The 23576-nt window shown below is 29.3% G+C and overlaps 2 protein-coding genes across 8 annotated transcripts in view; one reads left to right on the top strand and one right to left on the bottom strand.

Moving 5' to 3' along the window:
* The window catches only part of LOC142331665 (beta-1,3-glucan-binding protein-like), a 52079-nt gene extending 29769 nt beyond the window's left edge, over positions 1–22310 (top strand). For 3 of the 4 annotated variants that reach the window (XM_075377693.1, XM_075377691.1, XM_075377692.1), the window contains 9 exons: positions 2002–2119; positions 3914–3976; positions 7035–7261; positions 7947–8071; positions 8807–8967; positions 13048–13293; positions 15589–15743; positions 18534–18641; positions 20078–22310. In XM_075377693.1, the coding sequence (XP_075233808.1) occupies positions 2002–2119; positions 3914–3976; positions 7035–7261; positions 7947–8071; positions 8807–8967; positions 13048–13293; positions 15589–15743; positions 18534–18641; positions 20078–20182 (1308 nt within the window). In that variant the 3' untranslated portion in view covers positions 20183–22310. The remainder of the gene's footprint in view (positions 1–2001; positions 2120–3913; positions 3977–7034; positions 7262–7946; positions 8072–8806; positions 8968–13047; positions 13294–15588; positions 15744–18533; positions 18642–20077) is intronic. The other variant, XM_075377695.1, reaches the window with a different exon arrangement.
* The window catches only part of LOC142331664 (regulator of nonsense transcripts 2-like), a 90782-nt gene continuing 76085 nt past the window's right edge, over positions 8880–23576 (bottom strand). Inside the window, exon 22 of one of the 4 annotated variants that reach the window (XM_075377689.1) lies at positions 8880–9184. In XM_075377689.1, coding sequence (XP_075233804.1) covers positions 9101–9184 — 84 coding nt within the window. In that variant the 3' untranslated portion in view covers positions 8880–9100. The remainder of the gene's footprint in view (positions 9185–23576) is intronic. The other 3 variants (XM_075377686.1, XM_075377685.1, XM_075377688.1) reach the window with 3 other exon arrangements.

Here is a 23576-nt window from a genome sequence, read left to right as displayed (position 1 = left end):
ATTTTTCTGATGCTAAAATGAATTAGATTTATTTCAGAGATAGTTATTTGAAAAAAAAAAACAATACAAAAATCACTAAACTTCATCTGTAACTATAAAACAATACAAGCTACCTGTTAAATTCATGTATTCTCTCCTTTTCATTAATTATAAATGAAGAAACTTACTGTCTCTTTTTCTTGTAAATGTAAAAGTATATAAAATTGTTGTATTCAGTAGCCCTAATTCACCAACTGATATCTAGAATATTACTATTAATTATTGTATTGTTCAATTTAATTTTAGTTCTCATACAATCATGTACACTCTCATAAAATCAATATATCATTCATATAAACATTAAAGATCATACTTAAATATAAATTGAACAATGTTTCTATTTATTAGTGTTTGAACCAGCGAGTTAATAACAGAATAATGGAACGAGGGCAGTTTGTTATTGGACACTACTTTCATTTAAATAGTACAGTAAATCTATATTTCTGATCAGTTATATGGCAAACTCAGTTTATTCTTTTATCTAAACCTGTAATGTTTTGTTGCGATTAGCAATTTTAGCAATCACTTTATCTGATATTTACACATGATGTAGCAGATATGTCTGTCGACATTCACAACATTCCATACATTCAATATATATTCCACAATATACTAGGGACATTCACATCAATCTGGGACTTAAGTTTGTCTAGAGAGTAAATGGAGATTCCTGCACATTCTGTTGGTTGGACACACAAGGTACAAGTATCAGCTACTATCGGATGGCATGCTGGCATGAAGCAATGTTCAACAACATCATTGTAAAGAGCATGGCTTCCAATGAAATGAATGGATATGTGGAACAGTGTATTGTAATGAAATTTCTTGTGAATGAAGTCATAAAATGCAGTGAGAATTATTTATAACTCCTTGCACAGTACAGTGATGAGATTCTTAGTCACAGTAAAACATTTGAGTGGTGCAAACATTTAAAAGAAGACCATATATCAGTGAGTGACGATCTCGGTAAAGATGGTTTGAAGCCACCAAAGTAATGGCCTCAGTTTTTTGGGAGGAAAATGGCTTAATTCACATCAATTTTTGACCCTGTGGAGTCAATATTAACAGTAAGTACTACCACAAAATTCTTCAGCATATGCGCAATGCTCTCAAACAAAAAAAAGCAGCCTGGTGCAAGTATTAAAGGCGTTCTATTTCTGCAGGACAATCCACAACGATATACAGCTCACTGCACGACATGCACACTACAAGATCTTGGCTGGGAGTTATTGCCAAATCCCCCATACAGTCCGGACCTTATTCTCATACATTTTCACCTGTTTGGGCTCTTGGAATTGTTCCTGAGAGGCATTTCAACAGCAATGATTAGGTGAAGCAGTCAGTGCTATCTTGATTTCGACGTAATGACAAATCTTCCTATACTGCGGGTATCCAGGCACTAGTGAAACGCTGGTATAAATTTAGAACAAGGTTACATAAAAAAAGAAAGAATTTTTTACTATCATAATGTCTGCTCTGCATTTATTAAAAATTAATAATCCTGGATTGACCTTAATGCCTCTCTTAAAAGATACCCTGGATAAATTCTGATATATGAGAATTTTTCTCAAGGATACCTATACCAAGATAAGACACTACTGATTTGTACTTATACCCAGGCTAACTGGAATATCGTCTACAAGATAAACAATGTTACATAATATAATATATTATTTAACATTCATTTATAAAAAAACAATTACAGGTAGCATATATTATCTGATTACAAACCAGAGGATTTTCTTTCTTATCTTATAATCAATAAACTCACCAATAAATTATTGAAAAAGGAACTTTGAAAAGAAAATACGGAAGAACAATTTCTTTAGATTTAAAAGTGAGTTATTAAAAATTCTAAATATTTATGAAATATGCGTTTTTTGGAAAATTTTTAAAAATGGTATAAAATATAAATTTGTTTACAATGTTTTAGTGAATGATTTACGTTACTTTCTTTTACAGTTAAAAAATAATTGCTTACAAAAACAACGTTTATCAACTCTTTGGAATTATTTAATTTCAGCAAGATTAGAAAAAATTGATGAACAGGTGAATGTAATGACAGCATGTTTCAATGCACGTAAGTAGGCCTAATACTGAAAACACTATAATACCTACCCCATTAGTATTATACAGTTCATCATTATCACTATTGCTATCGCTATTGTTATTATTATTAGGCAATGTTCTGATCTTATCTAACTAATGTGATTCTATTTTCTATTCTGTACTAATGTTTTAACCTCAACATATTAAATGAGTTAAATTATTTATGGTAAAACTACTAACATATACCTAAATATAAAAAAATAATTCAAACTGTGATAATTCAAATTCATGTTTAACTTTATTCGTAATTTTCTCATAGAATGAAGAGAAATAGGTAAATAAACTACTGCACCAATCTTTTACCTTGTGAAAAGATGATTAAATTCCTTTTGTGTCATCCTTCCAGGACCAATAGTTTTGTAGTTATAATTTTTTATGTAAACCCTGGTACCGTAACAAAAATGGCCACCACAGCTAAACTCTTTAAATAAAAGATTTAAAAAAAAATAGTTTTAAGGTCCTGAAACATGTAGGAAACAATTTTTTTTTTTTTTTTAATTGGTAAAGCAATCAGCTTATGTTTTTTTGAGACACTTCAAATGGATTAACCCTTTGATGCTATTTTGTATTATGTACTAATGTTTTAACCTTCACATAGCCTCAGTTATCTGTTCTGTACGTTGCAACCCCTGCTGTTCCCATCAGTTTTTACTCATCCCTTAAATATACCTCTTGTCTCCAAATTTGCAAAACCTAAGTGTCTTAGAAAATCATCACCTAACCTAGTTTGTATCTTTAAAAGATTTTCCACAAATGTTTTCTTTTTCCAATTGGTTATATTCCATCTGCTTACTTTTATTGAATGTAGCTTGATTTGAATTCACATGAATCTTACAGTACTTTGACAAGTTTTGCTACCACAATTTGTGCATCTTCTTTTACAAGTGACATTCTTCATTCTTTGTCTTTACAACAATTATGAATTAATAAAGAAGAATGATATATGACTTTCCATGATCTCATAAACATTATATTTTTTTATTTAATTGTTAATAGATTAAAATTTACATAAGTAAATTGGTTAGACTGCCCCTTTAGAGTACATGTTAGTCATATCACTGGTAATATTACATTTTTAATTTTGCTTTTGTATACTTTTGTCAGTGATTGTTTCATTGTTTGTTTATAAAACTTACTGATTTTATTAGAAAAATTATCTGTTAGACTACAAAACAGATATTTCCTGATTCTTAAGAAGTATAAGAAATTAAATTGAATTAAAATTAATATATTGAAATTGTTGAAGTTTTTTCTTCACAGAAAAAAAAATTATTTTATTTTTCTTCTAATCTTTAAAGCTCTAATTTTAATTTTACTTAAAAAATATCATTTATTTGAAATTATTTTAATCAATAAACCAACAAGTTAAAAATCTTTCACTTAATACTTTTATGTATTCATTCAGATAGGGACAGTTTTTTTTCATTCGTATAGGCACAATGAGTGATAGCCTCTTTTTTAAAAAGACATAAATGAAATTTCTTTCAGAAATAAGAAATCTAAGGATGAAAAAGTAACAGGCAGGATTTTTTCAGTTTATTGAAAGTAGTTCTTTCAAACATTCATAGTTCTACCCAACTTTTGTGTTGGAGATTTAAAATCTCAGACACAAAAGTTTTAAAAATTTTAAATAAGATTTAAAGTTTTTAAGATTTTAAAGATTTAAAATCATTTTACTTACCTTATTTTACTCAAAAACTTTAATGTATAAATTGCAACATGTATAAAGATTGCAAAACTAATTTACTATTTTATACCTTTCTAGTTGGTGATACTGAAAACAGATGTAACACTGGTGTCAAAGTATTACTTTGTGGATTTATTGCAAGTAAGTTTTTATAGATATGTTGTATATTATGTTTTACTTATATAAGTAAATATAATAATCAGTTCAAAATTATTTTTATATTACAGCACCTTACTGTAGACTACAAGCTCACTTGTACAATAAAGTATTTGCATAGTTTTAATATTTTATTCATCCATTTTACTTAACGCTGTTTTGTTTAAAATCCTCTTACCATAGTAATAAAACTAAGTGGCATTAATAGATTCCAGTAGTCATAAATCACTAAAAAATGGCAACAGCATGTAATTAAGTGCACTTATCATATTCAACTGTTTATGAGAACCAGTTGGGAACCAAAACATGGTTTTGGTCATTAGCATTTAACCTTGCTTCAGACTTTTATTTCCAGAATGCTACTCTGAGATGTTGGAAGTAATGGAATTGTCAGGTTATAAGAAATGCAGTTTACCATTTTACGCAGGAGTTTTGATTATTTCCTTTTATTTTTCCTTGTGAATAAGAATCCTGGATATTTGTATTTACTTATACATATATTCATATTGTTGCTTAATGTTTAATTTTTAAATTCTATGTTTGATTTAAAATTTTATTCTATTTGTAGGCATGATGAAATATGTTTAAAATCTAAAAAAACTCTCTTCTTAAATATATGAAATATTCTATCATTAGTTATTTTTGGAGTATTTTTAGGCAGCTCCAAAAAAACTAAATGAAAGAGCTGATGCAAAATTTTAAATTCAACTATACTAACATCTACATTATTTGTTCAGAAAAAAAATTTAAGCCAGATAACAAACTAGTGACTTTAGTCCAGACTCAGTGTTGCTATTAGTTGAATTTAGTGATCAAAGTTCAATGGTTCACTGGATTTAACCAAAAATAAAGGACTTATTTACAAACTACAGGTAATTTATGCCAAAGATTCAATATTTATAAAATAATTAGAGTGCTAGTAGTTTCTAGATATATATTAAATATATATACCCAGGGTGCTAATCTCACATTCAATTCCACGAAGTTTGAAATTTCTTTACCATAGTTTCATCCCTCCTACCATTCTCATTATACAAATTTGTATTATTATATATTAAAATTAACAAATAAAATCAGATAACTGTGAGTGATGAAACAAGCTAATGCAAATGTAAAAGAAATTGAACTAGTCATATTCAGCATGTCAGGTCAATTGCTCTACCAAGTAGTCAGCTGAGCTACTGATTTAGTTTCATTTGTATATGAATAAAAATATTTAAAAAAATTATACTTCATTATCTACCTTCACCAAACTTTACAGAACGATTACTTTACAGAAGAGTAATATTACAAGACACTTTTCCTAACCTGCAATGTTGTATGAAATATGAAACATTTAGTTAATTTTGGTTTCTAAAATATTACAGTATATATCTTACATTAGTTTATATTAAAGGAATTTTGACCCTCTATTGTTTTTTTATTTAGGTTAATCATTACTACATTTTGTTATGTAATAAATTATGTTTGCAGTCTGCATATACTGTTTTTGATATGGGACCGAATGAAATAATTGTTGCAAACCTACTTTGAATAAAATTAATAACTTATTTTGTACTTGTAGTTTATGTATCCAGACAGATAAAATTACATTTCAATAGAATTATAGAAAAAAATTCTTGGCTTAACAAATTCCAACATCCAAATTTTAGAATAAATTTATAAAAACAATTTTCAAAGTTTGGTAGTTGATGAGCATAAAACAAACATACTTCACAAATTTATAAGTAAATTAAATTGAACTTATTTTTTAATTTTCACAATTTCCAAGGATTTTAGAAGAAAGGATTAGCAGGAATTGAGTCTTTGTAAAAACATTATAATTTTTACTTTCCTAGATATAAAGTTGCATTCCATAGCTACAAAGTATTAAGGAAAGTATGTAATTGGGCCAAATTTTGTATATTTGGATTTTTGCATATCTTGACGTATCATAATCCCTTCTAAGAAAAAAAAAATTTTAGCAGTGAAAAATACCAGAAGGATGTATTACAGGGGTTTGGGCAAAAAAACCCTATTTTTGTTCTTTTTGGAAACTCATTCTACTACTAAACAATGATTCCGTTATATTGAGTTGTGACTATTAAATAATGAGACTAATGCTGTAAAATATTTTATTTTGAATTTATACATATTTAAGTTATCCCCTTCAATATACACCACTCCTCTATACCTACAATGTATTGACTATACCTACAATGTTTTGACCAGGCCCATATACAATTAAGTTTCTCTTTCTTATTAACCCATCTTTATTTACTGCCTCCTATTGCTCAATCATATCTATATTTTCAATAGTTATTTTGTAAATAATATAGGAAATATTTTCCCAGATATTTTTAAATGGTGACATTATGGTAAAAATATTTGAAAATTCACTTTACAAGGTGTATCACTTAGTATTTTTCTTCGTGTATATTGCACATAATAGCTATGTTAACCTAGTAGCTATGTATTTAATTATTATTATCACCTATGACAATTGAAAAATATATCTAAAATAAAAATTTAAAAAAACACAAAAATAACAAAATCAACAATGGTTAAATTAGCAGCATAGGCACTTAGCACCTGCTATGTTTAGTCACAGTTAATAAAATAACTACTGGATTGAAAAACTAAAATATCATGACTTTAGGATCACCAAACAAGGTAATAAGACATTTGGCAGAAAAAAATTATAAGAAGTGGCAAAGAAATTTTTCATTACTTACCTTGATGTCACCAAAATGAAACATACAGTCACACTAAGTGGCGGTCAAAATAGTACATATTGAACCCTCTGTTAATAACCTTACAAAGCATTAAAATCGTATTTTACTAACAGCACTTCAGAAATTAAGGCTCATAGAGAACATAGAATTGCGGGTGTCATTTGGCACCCCTAGACATTAATGGGTTAGTGCAGTTTATTACTTACTTTTAACAAAAAACAAGTAATCATGAATTTTTTTTTTAATTATTAAATCCCTGTCTTTCTTAAATTATTACATGTCATATTATTTTGTTATACGTTATGTCATATTTCGTGTTGTGTTTGTAGAACTGAGATCAACAAAAGATCCAGTGGTTGATTTATCAGCATACCCAGGTCGTCAAGTGCTTAATTATAACACAGATGTGGATGTTCCAATTGACCTTTATTTAACAGATAATCACATATATGTAAGCAGCAAGACAACGTGTATTGGAAAAACACTACTTGAAGATAATTTCAATAAATTTGATAATCAGAAATGGAGAAATACAATAAAAATATCAAGCCAGGAGGTAGGTATATTAACAATCACATTTTATTCCTAACCAAAATTAGAGCACTGTTTCAATTGTTTTTAATTGGTAGGTAAAAATTAAGCCCAAGTATGACTGTACAGTCAAATGACAATTATTATTATATGATTTAACTCACTCTGTTAAATCATAAAAATTTAATCATAGATAATGGTTTCAGTTTTTTTTTTTTGAGATTGAGCACGACATTGTAAACATCTTTACTAATTGCCAGCAGTATGCTAATACTTTACTAAAGGATCTTCTAAAAGAGATTCCCACTAAATTATTTGAAATATAATTAATGACATTTCTTTAACTCTAACAGTGATATAAGATTTTAAACAACACTAGTAAAAAAATGTTCTGCATCTACATTAAATTAAAGATACAAACAAATATGTGATCAAATTATTTCATTATGACTTTTTCAAATATTATTTATTTTGTATTTATTATTATTTCATATTCTTTTAAATTTTTCATTGTCAATATTTTTCCATGGTGTTTAACAGGATTCATTCACATGAATGATATATATTCCTGAAATGATCCTATACTAACCAAAATAAAATGTTTTTCTTTTTTGTATATCCTCTGTGTTTTGATTAAAAACCTTTACTCGGTATTGTGGTTAGGTGACTGGTTTAACATTACAAAGTTACTTTGTTTTATTTTCTTATAGGATGAAGAATTTGTTGTGTATAATAATAAGAAAGAGAACTTCTATTTTTCTGATGGAAAGTTGTATATAAGACCAACATTAATGAATGACCATGAAGTTGTTTCTGGATCCCTAAATTTAAAAAAGTTAGTCTCTTTTATTTACATTATTTCATCTATGTATTTTATTCAAAAAATTATAATCAAATTAGTTAACGAAAAATAAATTACTAAAGAAACACTAAGGAACTGTTTACAATATAATTTGTTTCTATATGAACTGTTTTCATAGACTCACTTGCCAGAAAATTTGAGGTCATTGAATTATTTTACATTGAAAAAACATGTGTATGAATTGCTGTTATAAAGTATATTATAACATAAATGGATGCTTAGATAATTTTACTCTAGGAAAATAATATTTTGTAAAAATTCAACAAAGCACTGTTGCTTTTTTGATCAGGTGTCAAAATCATGGTAACAAGTAAAGTATAATTATAAATTTATTTATTTTTTTAATTAATTCATTTGGTTTACAGCTGTACAAAAAGAAGTTGGAAAAGGAATGAGTTTCACTTATTTTTATAGTATACTTTTTGCAACATGATAAAAAAGTTAACAAATAAATACTTTTTCTTCTAATGTTGAATAAATTGTTTGCGACAAAGTGAGTGAGATCTGCTGTTCATACAATTAATAGTTAAATTAACAATTATTTAAAGGACTTAGGTGAAAATATCACAGTCTAAATGATGTACTTTACAAGTGCTGATTGCCTGCTATTGCAATGTAATTTTATACAATCATTTACAATTTGCATCTACAAAAGATAAAACATTGCAAGAAAATAAATAATAAAATATTTTATTTATTTATGCACAGATGCACTGGTTATTATGGATCAACAGAATGTAAAAGGACTGCAGAATCTTACAACATACTTCCTCCAGTGTTCTCAGCACAGATTACTTCAAAGATTTCTTTCAAGTATGGTATTATAGAAATTCGAGCAAAACTTCCTCAAGGAGACTGGATCGTACCACGTTTGTATTCAATTCTGTTTTAGAAAATCATTACATTTTTTAATGTTGATATACATACTGTTGCGATGTCGACGGGATGCCCGCGGTCAACAGCGTTGTGATAGATTTTAGAGCGAGGGTAGATTGTATGTGTTCATTGGTGATGAATTAAGGCAACACCTTGTTGATTACTGAAGGATTGTTTAATTGTAAGCCATCTTGGCGGTTTAAAATAATTCTGTAACATAACACTTGTATCTTATAACTTAACATTAAAGATAGCAAACATAAGCAAAATAAAACTTAAAGTAATGATCATCTGAACAAGAATTGAGAGAGTCCATCCGGACACGACTGCCTTGGGTCAGGTATGAATGTACACTGGTATAAGATGCTATATACAGTGCTCGAGGGAGCAGCTAGTGACGTAGAGTGGTGTGTTGGTCTGGTGACCATACTATGCTGTGGGCACCCTAGCCACCGCTAGGTTTCAGCACTCACCGGCAAGAGGGGGTAAAAACATAACACATACATATACATTAAAATTAAATGTTAATTTATTAAATACTTCAGAACAGGTAAAAGAGAACTTTTAATGGAAAAGCAATAATGAAATAAATTCACACAAAAGTTTCAAACAGAATATTAATTTAATAAGTACAATACAGTTTAAAACGTAACATCATTTCCATAACAATTGTTTAGAGATCACAAAAAATTGTTTGTAAGGGATCACATTTATGGGTTCCCAAGTCAGAGTGGATTGTATTGCCAAAGTAAGTATATGAAGAAGAATAGCTAGATGGAAAGGGAATCACAGCCCATCAAAAAGTGCAACAAAAACCAGTCAAGCACATCAAAGAATTTTAACAAAAACCAGCATTAAAAGCATGTACGCTGTGCATATATTATGTTTATAAATTAATGCTGTTAATAAAAAGATAATTTAATATGCTAATTCATTACAGAGATGTAACACTAAAATTTTTTCAGCTGGAAATTAATATTACAAAAGTGTATAATTTATGTATTTTTACAACTCTGCAACAATAATAATAATAACCCCTATTTTTAATATTATACTTGTTAGTAAGTAAAATTAATGGTATTTAAAAAGCATACATGTATTGAAACAAATCTACATGACATATCAGGGTGGCTGCTGCAATGTTTAAGGAAATGCTCTCTTCAGGAACCGCACTGTTTAAGGAAATGCTCTCCTCATGGGCCGCAAGATAAAAACACAAAATATTTTCAATTAACTATCATATATTGAGAATCTATCAGAAAAAATTTATCAATTATCAAGGATTAAGAAAGGGGTGAGAATCACCTGTGATTCTCATGGCCTAAAAGGAAAAACATTTTCTTCATAAGCCTCATTTATTGCAGGTGATCTTCCCTTACGATCTATTTCAATAATTTTTGATTATGACTTAATTTCCACAGTTGTCTTTACTTTTTAATTAACTTTTGAGTATGTTTAGAGAAGCAAGATAAACATGTAAATTTTTCACATCACTCTACCATCATTCAAATATTTTTTGGCAAGTTCAAGAACAACTCTTTTTGCCAGACCTTCATTTGTATTTTCAGTTGGCTTTCCTGCAAAAATTAACACTTGCAAAGTAATCCTGTGTTGCATAGTTTGAATAATTTTACTCCGTATTTGTAAATTTTGATTGGCAAATATTGTCTGAAAACCGGTCTTCCTTAAAATAGGATCATGGATTCTTCAACGACAATCAGCCTCCCAAGTGTGTATGTCTTATCAGATCTTTGTTGCATCTTAATTCACTAAGTCTTTTATTTGTACAATCTGTCATGTGTACATGCATTGACCGCAAAATGTATAAATCATAAAAGTAATTGAAAGTGATTTCTGCTCATTACAGATGACACAAGAACATTCCTATACAGAACAGTAGTATTCCAATAATCTGAAATTGTAGGATACTTAACAATGCTCATTTAAATAATTATTGCAAAAAGATTGTATATAAACTATATTCACTAAAACTAACTGTTAGAATCATAAATGTAAAAAGAAATGAACAGAAAAATCACTGTGAACACACTAACACAAGTAGAAATAACAACGAAAAGGACAATTTTTATGTTGGTATAGATATAACTACAATTGCCGCATAGAGATGGCACTTGGATACAGATTTAGAACAGATGAAATCAGAATGGATACTCACAGCCTGTACAGAGTAACAACCTGAGGATTGCATGCACATCTCATGGTAGCCTACCTGATATATAATGAATGTTTTTTGAGAAGAAAGTATAGGAAGATCTCTCAAATGTTTCTATTTTGGTTAGATTTAGTATGGAAGGTAATTTGACACTTTTGTTTACGGTTATTATTAAAAGTTGTAGATAGTTTAAAATTAAATAATACAGAATTAGTAATGAGTAGACAAACTAAAAGAAGAGCACGTGAATAAACATGCTTAATGACCAATTTTGGTTTACAAAATCATGAAGGAACTCTTTTAAGTAAAGTTTACATGAGACTAGGCAAGGCTAAACTAGACGGCAGTGATTAAACTTTGTGTATATAATATTTTAATTAGCGTTAAAAATCTTACGGTTGTAACATTTCAAATAGCCATACAATACAGTTTATAACTATTAGTATAGATTATAACTATTTAGTACAGTTTTATAATATGCAATTATTGACTTTAACTTGTAGCATAACTTAAAGATATTTTGTGCACACCTTTGCTTTTCCAATCCAAAATGGTTCATATAATTTCAAACATAAAAATAATATGAATCAGTAGCTGTGTAATGAAAAAGTGCATAAAATTTTAAAATGCAATAAGTAATAAAAAATACTAAATAAAATAAACATTTTCCAAATAACATTATGAAATTTATTACACGGCAAAAGTTTATAATCTATAAACTTATAAGTTTAAAAGCTATATAATCTTCTTTTGCATAATTTTCTATAAATATCGACCTTTAATTTGAAACAACTTTGAAAACTACACGAAAGAGAATGATCATAATTAAAAGAATTTTCATAAATTCTTTATTAATTAATAACAATAATCTTTATAAATTAAAAATATATATTACTCAACAACTATGTTTCAAACTTTTTTTTTTATTATTTTATAACAAATATTAGACTTCATGACCGCTAAAGGTTGTAAAACAGATTTTTGTTATATTTTGACCAATGAAAAATTACATTTTTTATCCGTTGTTCATAGACCCATGGTCTATGAACAACGCTTTAATTTTCGATTCAATTGGGTCACTTGATACAACTGAGAGCTTAAAACAGCTTATGTTGTTTTCACTGCTTGATTGAACTAATTTCATTAAAAACACCCTAAACTTAAAAATGATATTCACATCAATTTTTTAACTTATCAATGTGAAACAGATTTCCTTATTTTTCTCTTAATGAGGTTTTATAAAAAAAATAAGCAAGTTTTCAACCATCACTAGATGTTTAGGGATAACACACCCTTATCCTTGTTCTATAAATTATATTACTACTAGCTCTCATATACAATTTTTACCTGCAAAATTGAAAAAAAAATTTCCTTAATACCATCAGGTATTTAATTTCAACATAAGAGTAAAAGACATCTCATTTTAAATAACTCATTTACCCTACAGTCCAAAATATCATTTGGAATATTTTTCATTATATTTTAAGGCAATGTAACCTGTAACTGAATGTGTACCTACATTTATAACTTTTTATCGGTTTAAATATTCTAAAATATTTTTGTTCTTTCTATTACAAAAAAGCAGACACAAGGACAATAATTATTTTGTTATGTTGCAATAACTTATCATGAATAAAATTTAACTTTTACATGCAATGCTAAGGAAGTTCAGTAATATTTCTCAACTTTTCCAGTAAAATTACATGCACCTTTTTTCTTATAGAAAACAAAGTTAAGAATTTAAGACAAACAAATTTGTAAAACAAAAGCCTAGAAATTTATAGCACTAGCGTACAATTATGATGTAATAGAAAATAAAAATTTTTATTAAAATTTAATTGAATAAATTTGTTTATTTACTGATAATTTCATTATTTAAACTTTTAATTTCTGCCAACAGAAATTTATCTAGAACCAAAATATAAAGAATACGGACAGATGTTTAATTCTGGTAGAATGGTGATAATAAAAAGTAATGGAAATAAACAGCTGACAACTGATAGTGGAGAAAATATCAGTTCAAAGAAGTTAAGAGCTGGGATTGTAATGGGTGTAGATTATAACATAAAAAAAGACTTCAGTACACATTCTGTATCGAATGATTGGCACAATGATTTTCATAATTTCACCTTAATCTGGAAACCAGGTACATCATTTAATATTTAATCAGACGATACTTAATTCACAACTTCAGAATATAAAAGATATAACTGTTAACGAAATAAGAGTCAAGACGGTTGATATAAATATTAGACACAATTGAATAGTTGCTTAAAATTCCTATAAAATCAAATTAACTTATACACAGAAAAAAAAGGCTTGGATAAACTGTTATACCTCGTGGTAATTACTATTATTGTATGTTAATCCGCAGGTATAACCTGTTTCTCTAATATCTAGTTTAGCCCTCCATGTATTATTTACGACTTTATAACAAAAATTTTTAAATAACTTTTAACCCAGCTGTACCATAATTTAGTCCATTATTTCTATGGGAGAAAGTTCAAAATACCTTTCATGGAAATACAGTTCCCATACATGTAGTTGATTAAAATTGTACTCTGAAAACTTTTATCTGTTTCTTCCTTCAAATCTTCTCTTGGTCTTGGATGAAAATTATAAATAAAAACATATTTTAAGACCTACATAAACTATTTCAAATATATACATTGTAAAAGTAGAATAAAAAACTTAACAAAATATGTATCCTAACAGACTGATGCTTTGATGTATTCAATCCAAATATACAGAATTCTCTTGTTTTCATTATATATGTTTCAGTCTAAAACAACAGCTTTAGATATATATTTCAAATATATATTATGAAAAGGAGTGATTTAATTTATTGGTCTCAGTAATAGAAAAAACAAAACTAAGTTTGGTTTCATTAAATTAAAATAATTTAATTTATCTCACAAAACATTTTTTTTTTAAATACATACATCAGTAAAATCTATACATAATATACATTGTTACCTAAAAATATATTTATATAGAAAAATGAAGTATAAATATTCTATAAATTAAAACCAAGAATATAAAATCAGTCAAATATTTTGATGGCAACAGTAGATAGAAGAGAATTAGTGAAGGCAAATAACTATAAAAACAAAATTTAAATAAAAGGAAATAACTACTGATAATAAAAAAATATATATATTTATATATATATAAATAAATGAAAACAAAGCACCCACAAAAAATTGTAATATTTGAAGTTGTGTATGCTTAATAAAACTAAATCTGACTGCAGACTGAAAACTTTGCAACACTGTTAACTCCTTCAAAAAAACTCTTAATCCCCCCTCCCCCCCATTCCATTGAAACCATTTTACAAGTTACCATATCAAATTTGAAGAATTTTGATCCAGTCAATCCTTGGTTATCAACCAGATGCCGTGTGACACACATGCATGCACAAACAGAAATTATTACCTTTTTTTTCATTTTTTTGATAGTTCCTAATCAGTTAAAAACAAAAAATATTTTTTGACTCCATACTTTCTCATTGTTTTAGTTTATACCATATCATAATTAAAAGTTATGCAAGTACAATTTAAATAACTTCCCATTTAGAATGACTATTATGCTTTTTATATAGAACAGAATAAAATAAAAATTTATATCAAGAAAAATAGAAGTACTACAGACTTTCAAATATGTTAGAAATGATTATAAATTTATTTTAGTCTTATGCGTAACTACTACAGCCATTAGCCATTAATAAATGTCCAAAACACGTGTTTTTAATGATGTACAGGAACTTGTTTATTAAATGTAACAAAGACTATTTGTAATTTATCTTATTAAATATCCTTCAGGTTTTTATAATGCTACTATGTAATATGTTCCAGGTATTGTCAAACCATCAGTCTGCTCATCTTTACGTTATTGTTTTTACCCAGGGAAACTGTCATAGGAATATATTTCATGTTAAACAAAATTTAGGCAATGTAAAAAATGTTTATTTGAAAAGTATCAAAAAAATTTCCAATAATTGTAAGTCCAAAATGGCTACTGGATGTGGTTTTTTGTTATTCATTATTACTCAACAATGTCTTAATATCAAAGTAATTATTCAGTTATGATCATTCAACAACTGAAACTCACCACATAATGTCAAAGCCTATGCTGTGGGAATAAGAAATGAAAATTTTTGTAGCGTATGAAAAATGCCATGCCTGACTGGGATTTGAACCTTGGACCTCTGGTTAGCAGGTTGAAACACTACCAACCATCCATGGAGAACGGCATCTACTTATTAATTCTTATAAATAGTTTTTCATTTTCTGTTTATAATTTTTTTTAAATATAGCTGATAATTCTAAAACTTATAGAAATCGTATAATAATATTGTAAAAGAAAACCTTTAAGAAGTGTAAAAAAAATTACTACGTATGGGTAGAATACTTTATTTTATTAATATTGAACTTTTTTCCAGAAAGCATTTCATTTATTGTTGATGGGGCCATAATTAAGGAAATAAATACAAATATTACCTTTCAGCAACCAATATACAACTACCTTCAATTCAGTAAAGATGAAATCGATTCAACATGGCCAGATGCATCTTATCTTTCTCCATTTGATAAAGATGTAAGTTTAGTAACAAAACCATATTCTTCTCCTTCTGTCTGTTGTTATATTTACTTTATTTTTGCTGTTTTTATTTATAAGGTTAGCAAAGAGATTAATTTTATGAATATAATGTGCAACTATACCTTAATATAATACCCAATACAAGAGTTTATCTCTAAAGTTCAAACCGTTTCATTGTAAAAATAAAAATTATTCTGAAAACTTCATATTTTCTCTGAAACTACATCACTTATACTACTTCTCTACATAATCACCATATGAAATAAGACATTTATCATAACGATACACCAGCTTCAATATACTCTTGTCGTATTCTTCTGCTGCCATTCGATTTAGCCTCTAACAGCATTAAATTTGTCACCAGCGAATTGCTTACCACTCAAAAATTGTTTAATTTTCCCAAACAAACGGTAATCAGAAGGAGCTAAGCCCAGGCTATATGGTGGGTGAAAATAAATTTTCCGTCCAAATGTTCTCCAAAGCAGATCCCATTCCGATTTTTTGTTGACGTTCCGTTAAGACGTGCAAGGACCTTTCTGAAGTCTGAATGGTCATGAACAATGCGACCGATAACAGCTCTTGAAACATCAGGAAAAAGAAGGGCCATGTTGGAAATCGTTGAGCAACTATCTTTTCTGATTTCATCATCGAAGCATTTCAACAAGTCCTCGGTGATTATCGAGAGCCTCCCCCAACATTCTTCATCGTCCACATTAATTCAGTTATTTCTAAACCTTTCACACCATTTTCGGACGATTCTCTCATTCATTACATTATCACCGTACACAGCAACCAACTGCCTATGAATTTCAGCCGACTTATTGTTTTGAAAGTTTAAAAAACGTATAGTTTAAACAGCGTACTTAACAGTCAGCGGCAACATCGACTTTGCTATTCATTTTATAATGTAACAACTCACACGTAATAACAGATACTACAACGCGACAACTTACAGACAACGCACTGTGTACATTACAAGTGTGGCAATGAACAACAGAGGTTCGACAATCTTAAGGAGAGAAGTTTCCTAGCGGTCTTTAGAAATATCCTTCGTAGTTTTGCAACGACGAATAAAGAATAAAATAAATCTTTGTGGGCATCCACAGAGCCACATTTTAAGTTCACATAAAATAAATATGTTTTTCTACAAATATTTATATTGTATATTTACAAGAACATACAACAACGATATACCAATAAGAACTGACACAAATCAAAACCAACTTGCTTTATTCAAAATACTTATATACAGTTCACTTTTCAAAAAAGGAAGTTCTCCCTTTAACTTCGATTATGTTTAAACCTCACTTTTTGCCAACTTTCTTATTACAAATTTCAGTATTATATTGAGGAATAAAACAATTTCTTCGTTACTTGAGTAAATGAAATATCGTCATATGCTTCACAGAGAAACTACAAAAACTTTGTATAACACATGGTACAACGTTTCAATTTTCAGTCAACTAATGACAAAGGCCTCCAAAGGTAATTTGTACACAGTAGGTCTGAAAAAGTTTCCGAACTAAACTTCAGTAGTCGATACAAATAGAGGCATCTCTCAGACAACTAAGGAACTATGTAGTACGATGTCTGACGAGTGAGTGTTCAAAATTCAACACGTTTCGTCACACCAATCTCGAGTTACATTCGTCCGCGTACGGCAAGCTCGCGACATGGTACAGAGATGAGAGATAAAATTTTGTTCGACATCAAAAATCTTTCGTTGAAACTTATTCTATGATATAGAAAATGATGAAACCGCGTCTCGTACTACAACATACACGTGAAGGAAGCAGTTTAAAGACTATAGAGAGTCGTTGGATGACGAAGCGGGAGGCCGTCAACAGCTGTTCACGACGAAAACGTTGCGAAAGTGCGTACGCTCCTGTTCGAACAACCTCATTTTACCCTTCGGCCCATAACAGAAGAGCTAAACATCGGTAAAGACGCGGTATGTACAATTCTAACAGAAAAAATGAATCGCCGAAATGTGTGCTTCGTTTCGTTCCACACTTATTGACCGAAAAACAAAAACAGGTCAGTCTTTCTTGCGCTCAAGACTTCGTTGAAACTGCCGATAGCGACTCGAACTTTTTGCAGAGAATTGTAATTGTTAATGTAATAACCAAGCAGCGTCAATCCGCTGTTTGGTTGAGACCTGGAGCACAAATACTGGCGAAAGTCAGGCAGCAAAAATCAAGAGTAAAAGCAATGTTGATTGCATTTTTCGACTCAAAGGACCAGATTCATTATAAATTTGTCTCAACTGGTCAAATCATGAATTCTAAATTCTATTTGGAAGTAATGAAATGCCTGATGCGTCCGTCGCATTCGTCAAATCTGGCCCGAGTACCGGGAACCGGGCAGCTGGACTCTTTTGCATGACAATGCCCCAGGCACACATGGCAATAGTTTTACCAGGTTATTACGCCACAACTCAAATCAGTCTTATGCCACTTGCCCTATTCACCGGACTTGCTCCAAGCAGTTGAAGGCGATCCCACAAAGTGATTTCTTCAGAGCGTTTGACGGGCTCCACCGATTGTATAACTAACTAGAGAAGGGTTCAATATATAGGGTTCTGATGTGAGTAAATTCGTTAATCTTTGTTTAATTTAGTTTGAGAACTTTTCTGACATACTTTGTACAAAGTGATAATATGAAAATTATGTTTCTCAAATAGAACATGGTAAATCACAGATATATAGAAAGACAGATTCAGTACAGGATCTATGATTATTTTTATTTAAATTAAAAATACAATGCTATTCGTAATTTCTTTTACAGTTTCATATAACATTTGGTGTCGCAGTTGGAGGAGCAAGGGAATTTCCAGATAGTTCAACAACAAAAAATAACCATAAAAAACCATGGATAAATTATGGTTCTATTAAGGTAAAATAAATAAACCAGAAAAATTATATTTAAATAAAATTATAAATTAAGTTGTGTGTGTATTTGTGAGGAAGCTGTGAAGCAGAAAAAAGGCACATGACTGGAAAATCCTGCAACTGTGTGTTATCAGCTTTTTTCTCATTTGGCATTGTTTATGAAGATGCTTTCAGAATGGATTTCTTGATAGTGTGCATTATTTGTAGTACACAACTGTTTCTAACTGCATTTTAAAACATTATTAATGTTAATTTAACTTTTCAAAATGATTTACTAATATAGAAAGATTGCAATATTTCTTTTTCTTAAGTATAGTTTCAGGATATTTTGAACGTAATATTCATTTTTATAAATTTTTTATTGCAAAATTTTGATATCACACATTTCATGCAATAAATCACATTTATGTTACATTAAAACTCACTAAAGATATAATTTAAGATTGGTGTATAACCCCATTCAACTATGTTATTTTTTCAGTATCATTTTAAACATTTCAATAACTACGTTAAAGTACGTCAAACAAGTCTAAGTATGTCAAAGTTTGTAATACAAAGAGATAAATTATTTTCTGGGTTGGTTTTCAGATTCAGGAAAAATATTTTTATACAAAAATAAAAGGGTTATTATATTGTTAACCATTTCTTTTATTTCATGCCAATAAGCATTTCAACCAGTCTTCAGTTACTGTTGAAAAATATTTTTACTTAGAAAAAAAACACTGCTACACCAATTAATCAAGTAACTTCAAAACCATACTATGATGACCATATGACTAATAAAAGTTTAACCCTCCTAGTCAATGAAAAAAAAGCTGCCAAATAATTAATCTATGGCGTGCCACTTCTCAATCATCAAACACACAGCATACCTTTATCAGGAGAGTTCAACAGATTATTTTATTTTAATAAACAGATGAGAGGACTTCATGGTTTCAGCAAGAAGTGGTCACTTGCCACATGGAGTTTTTTTTTGAGACAGAATAATTTCTAAAGGCTTATGGTTTGCTTTCTTCTACCCCTTCTCCAGCAGATATTTTTTTCTGGGGCCAAATAAGTGGACTGTGGACTATTGTTTTTGTTCCGGGGGGGCCATAAATAGAAACAAATCAAGTGGTAGCAGTACTAAGAAGAGAATTCAAAAAGACTTGCTGAAAATAGGAAAAAAATAGGGGAAAAAAGGCTTGCGCTGATGAATATTATGGTCATCTAACATATACTTCACTTTCATCTAATTTTTAATAAATTAATTGCATGTTTTACCCTTAAATTAGCTACTTATTTGAGTCCAAATTGTTTTTAAAAAAAATATCTTATAAGAACAAGTATTCTAACGGCTTTCTTCAAGTAAGTGATTTTCATACAAATATTTTACTGTTTATTTACTAGTATTTATTTTAATTAATTATTTATATAATTAATTTTTCTTTTTTGATCCAGCGCCTACTTAATTTCTGGCAGGACAGAGAAAACTGGTATAAGACTTGGAATGAAGAAGAATCAGCATTACAAATTGATCACATAAAAGTAACCACATTACCATAGACTAACAACTGTTAACAGTAGTTTAATAGAAACAATTACAAGTTTTTAATAGTAGAATTAATGAAGATTTTGTAAAAACAGAACATATTGTTAAAAAAAGATCATCTGGATAGTCAATCATGCTGTTCATTACATATTGAGGATATGTATATGATGTATATTCAAAAGTTAGTGCAAAATGATTAAATACACTAAATAATGGAATAGGAAATTGCAGCAGAAACTAATTACTAATTAAACATACTGAATGTCATCCACTTCGCACTGTAATTTTTAAGGCTACTGTCGTTAAAATCATCATTGTCACTTTCATTATCTTCTTGTAAAGAAATAATAAATGATTCCATAGCATTGTCAATAATGTGTTCTGTCACATATATTCAGCTTCTGTCTCCAACTTTATCACAATACACCTTCCAATTTTCTTCATTCACGTTGGCCACTTTATTTTCATACAGCCTTTGAACTAAAAATTACATTATGACTTGCTATACATCCTTTAACTTCTGACCAAACTATCTCTATTCATCTATTCAATTTATATCCAGATTGTATGGAGGTAGTCAGAGGAAGTCATGCCCTTGTTTTTGTAAAGGTTTGTCACAGCAAAACATTTCCCTGTTTGCTTTTTTCCAAGTCATATAACTGTGGTTTCAGCCACAAAAAAATATAATGTTATCGGAAAAAGAATATGGAATAAAATGTTTCTGCAACCACAAGAAATTACCACAGAATTATCAGAAAGATTTGAACATCTCTTCTGTCCATTTTAAATAATTTTCCTCATTCATTTGATCTCTGTTTTTAAACTTACTTTCCAAGTTAGTAAGGCATTTGGTATAAAACCCATTTCTTCTCTGGTATGCTCAATAATAAAGAATTTTAAGCCTTTCACCTGAATCACTACTCCATGATTTATTTGTAATGTGAAATAATATATATGACTTGTCAATGTACACTATCGGGCTATTTTCAGTTTTAAATTTTTTTACAGCGGTCAGATACTGAATATGCTTAAACATTGTTTTTTCTTTTTTCTCTTCAACCGCTTTTTCTCTTTTCTCTCTTACTAGACTCAGATGGCAATACCTCGCATGCAACTGAGGTTCTTTCTTCACATCCTTTAATATGAATCAGGTGTTATTTAACTCATACATGCTCTATTATTTTTTGGACCTGCTGTTTCAGTTTTTTGTTTTTTACGATAGACTTAAGTTCACTCATAATTATAAAACACTGAAAATAACTGATTATGTGATTACTTTTCTCAATCAAAACTCGACTAAAAATAAACAGAATTTGCACAGATGCTCTTACAGGATCAACAAATACATGACAATTAGTTAATTGGATTATACCCACGCATTCAATAACACAGGATTATGGGTAATTTATTTTTACAATGACCTGGCTGTATTTGTAAACTATGAGTAACCAGCAAACAATATAGCTATATTGTTTCTTGATATGATTCTAAGTAAGGTTAGTCATTTCCTGAGTTATTATACTTGGCTTGCTGCATTTATTTTTTCAATAGATAAAATCACAATAAATGGTTGTGATCAGCTGATTATGATGATAATGTCATATGACATATAATTGTCTGTAATACAGACAATTAAATGTTAGTTAATTTATCATTTTTCTTCTAACGTAATTATAATACTTGTTGAGAATAGGCCTACATTTTTATAACATTTAAAAATATACCATAACATTTCTTTTAATGGCAAAATACTTCATGATTTATCAAGTATAAACAGCAGTAACATAAAATACGTTATATTTACAAAAAAGCAATTTACTTCTGCCCATGAAGACTAAACTAAATATTTTCAGTTTGTATAACAAGCACTGCACTAGCCTAACTGTGATAACTACATGACTGACTACACACTATACTAGATAACTATTCACTGAGAAAACTCTTGATGTTAGAAATTTGTACGTTTAAAGCTATTCAAGAAATGAAGAACACAAAGAGATTGTTTTATTTTAATGTGAATTTATAAATTATCTTTATTTTGTTTTAATAAAGTTCTCTATTTAACAACTGCTTTCATAAATCTGCTTTTTATAACTTCAAGGTTACTTAGTGTTTATTTAATAAATGTATGTTCTATAAAGTATATAACTGTTTTCATTTATTGAAAAATCCCTTTTCCTCAGTAATAATATAATGTGAGTGGTGCAAAGAAATATCTGTGAGATTTTAAAAACTGAACACAAATTAATTTTATTAAAATTTTTTTTTTTCTTTTGTGAACTTGGCAATATGTTTAAACAACTCTAAAACAAACTAAACTGTTCATTAACACTAATTTATCATATATCTCTCATTAATTAAGTTTTGTGCGATAAGTTACACAATTTTTTTTTTACTAAAGATCAACTGCATCAATTTTTCAAGTAATAAGGGATAATAAGAAAAATGAAAGTAAAAAGAACATATTTCTTTTTTCATCTTTGTCATAATGGACCTCGATGCATTTGGTTTATTTGAGAATGAATTTTGTACCAAGATCATAAAAGTCTCCAACCTGTCTCTATATCACTGTACATTGAATTTTATTTCATACAGTTTTTCCTGGATATTTTGTTGTAAATACTAGTTATAATACCTGAAAGATCACTTTGTAAACTAGAAACAGTCACTTGGTATAAGGTTTAGGATTTACAGGGTGATTCAAAGAAACGGGAAATTTTTAAAGTTGTGTTGGTAGCCGTGGGCGATTGGTACCACTTGATAAGTGGCACCACCTCTCTAACCTAACCTGCCATTTAGTTGTCATGGATCCTTGGAGTGGTGCGCAACGTGCATTTGCTATCAAAGCGTTTTACAAAAACAATGACATTGTGGAGGGAGCGCGTAGAGAATTTCGCCGTCATTTTAATCTGGGACAGCACGACCGTGTTCCATCAGCACATGCAATTAAAACATGGATATCTAATTTTGAGGAAACTGGTTCGGCAATGAAAAAGAAACCTCCAGGCCGTGAGCGAACCGTCCATACACCACAGAATATTCAAGCTTTACAAGATGCTGTCACACGAAGTCCACATCGGTCAATTCGTCGTCTCTCAGCATCTTTACAATTGCATAGTTCAAGTGTTCGAAGAATGTTAGTGAAGGACTTGCAATACCATCCATACAAGTTGCAGATCGTCCAGGAACTGAAACAGAACGATGCAGTTATGCAAGCACAATTCTGTAATGTAAAGATAAATGATAACGAAGAGTTTGTTCACGAACTGTGGATGTCAGACGAAGCGGCATTTCCACCTCAGTGGATTTGTTAACAAGCAAAATTTCAGATACTGGGCACAAGAAAATCCTACGCAGCTACACCAGCATCCGTTGCACAACCAGAAAGTGACCGTGTGGTGTGCTATG

This window comes from Lycorma delicatula, chromosome 10 (genome assembly GCF_047948215.1).
Source record: "Lycorma delicatula isolate Av1 chromosome 10, ASM4794821v1, whole genome shotgun sequence".
Lineage (NCBI taxonomy): Eukaryota > Metazoa > Arthropoda > Insecta > Hemiptera > Fulgoridae > Lycorma > Lycorma delicatula.
This window is presented reverse-complemented; position numbering and strand designations above follow the sequence as displayed.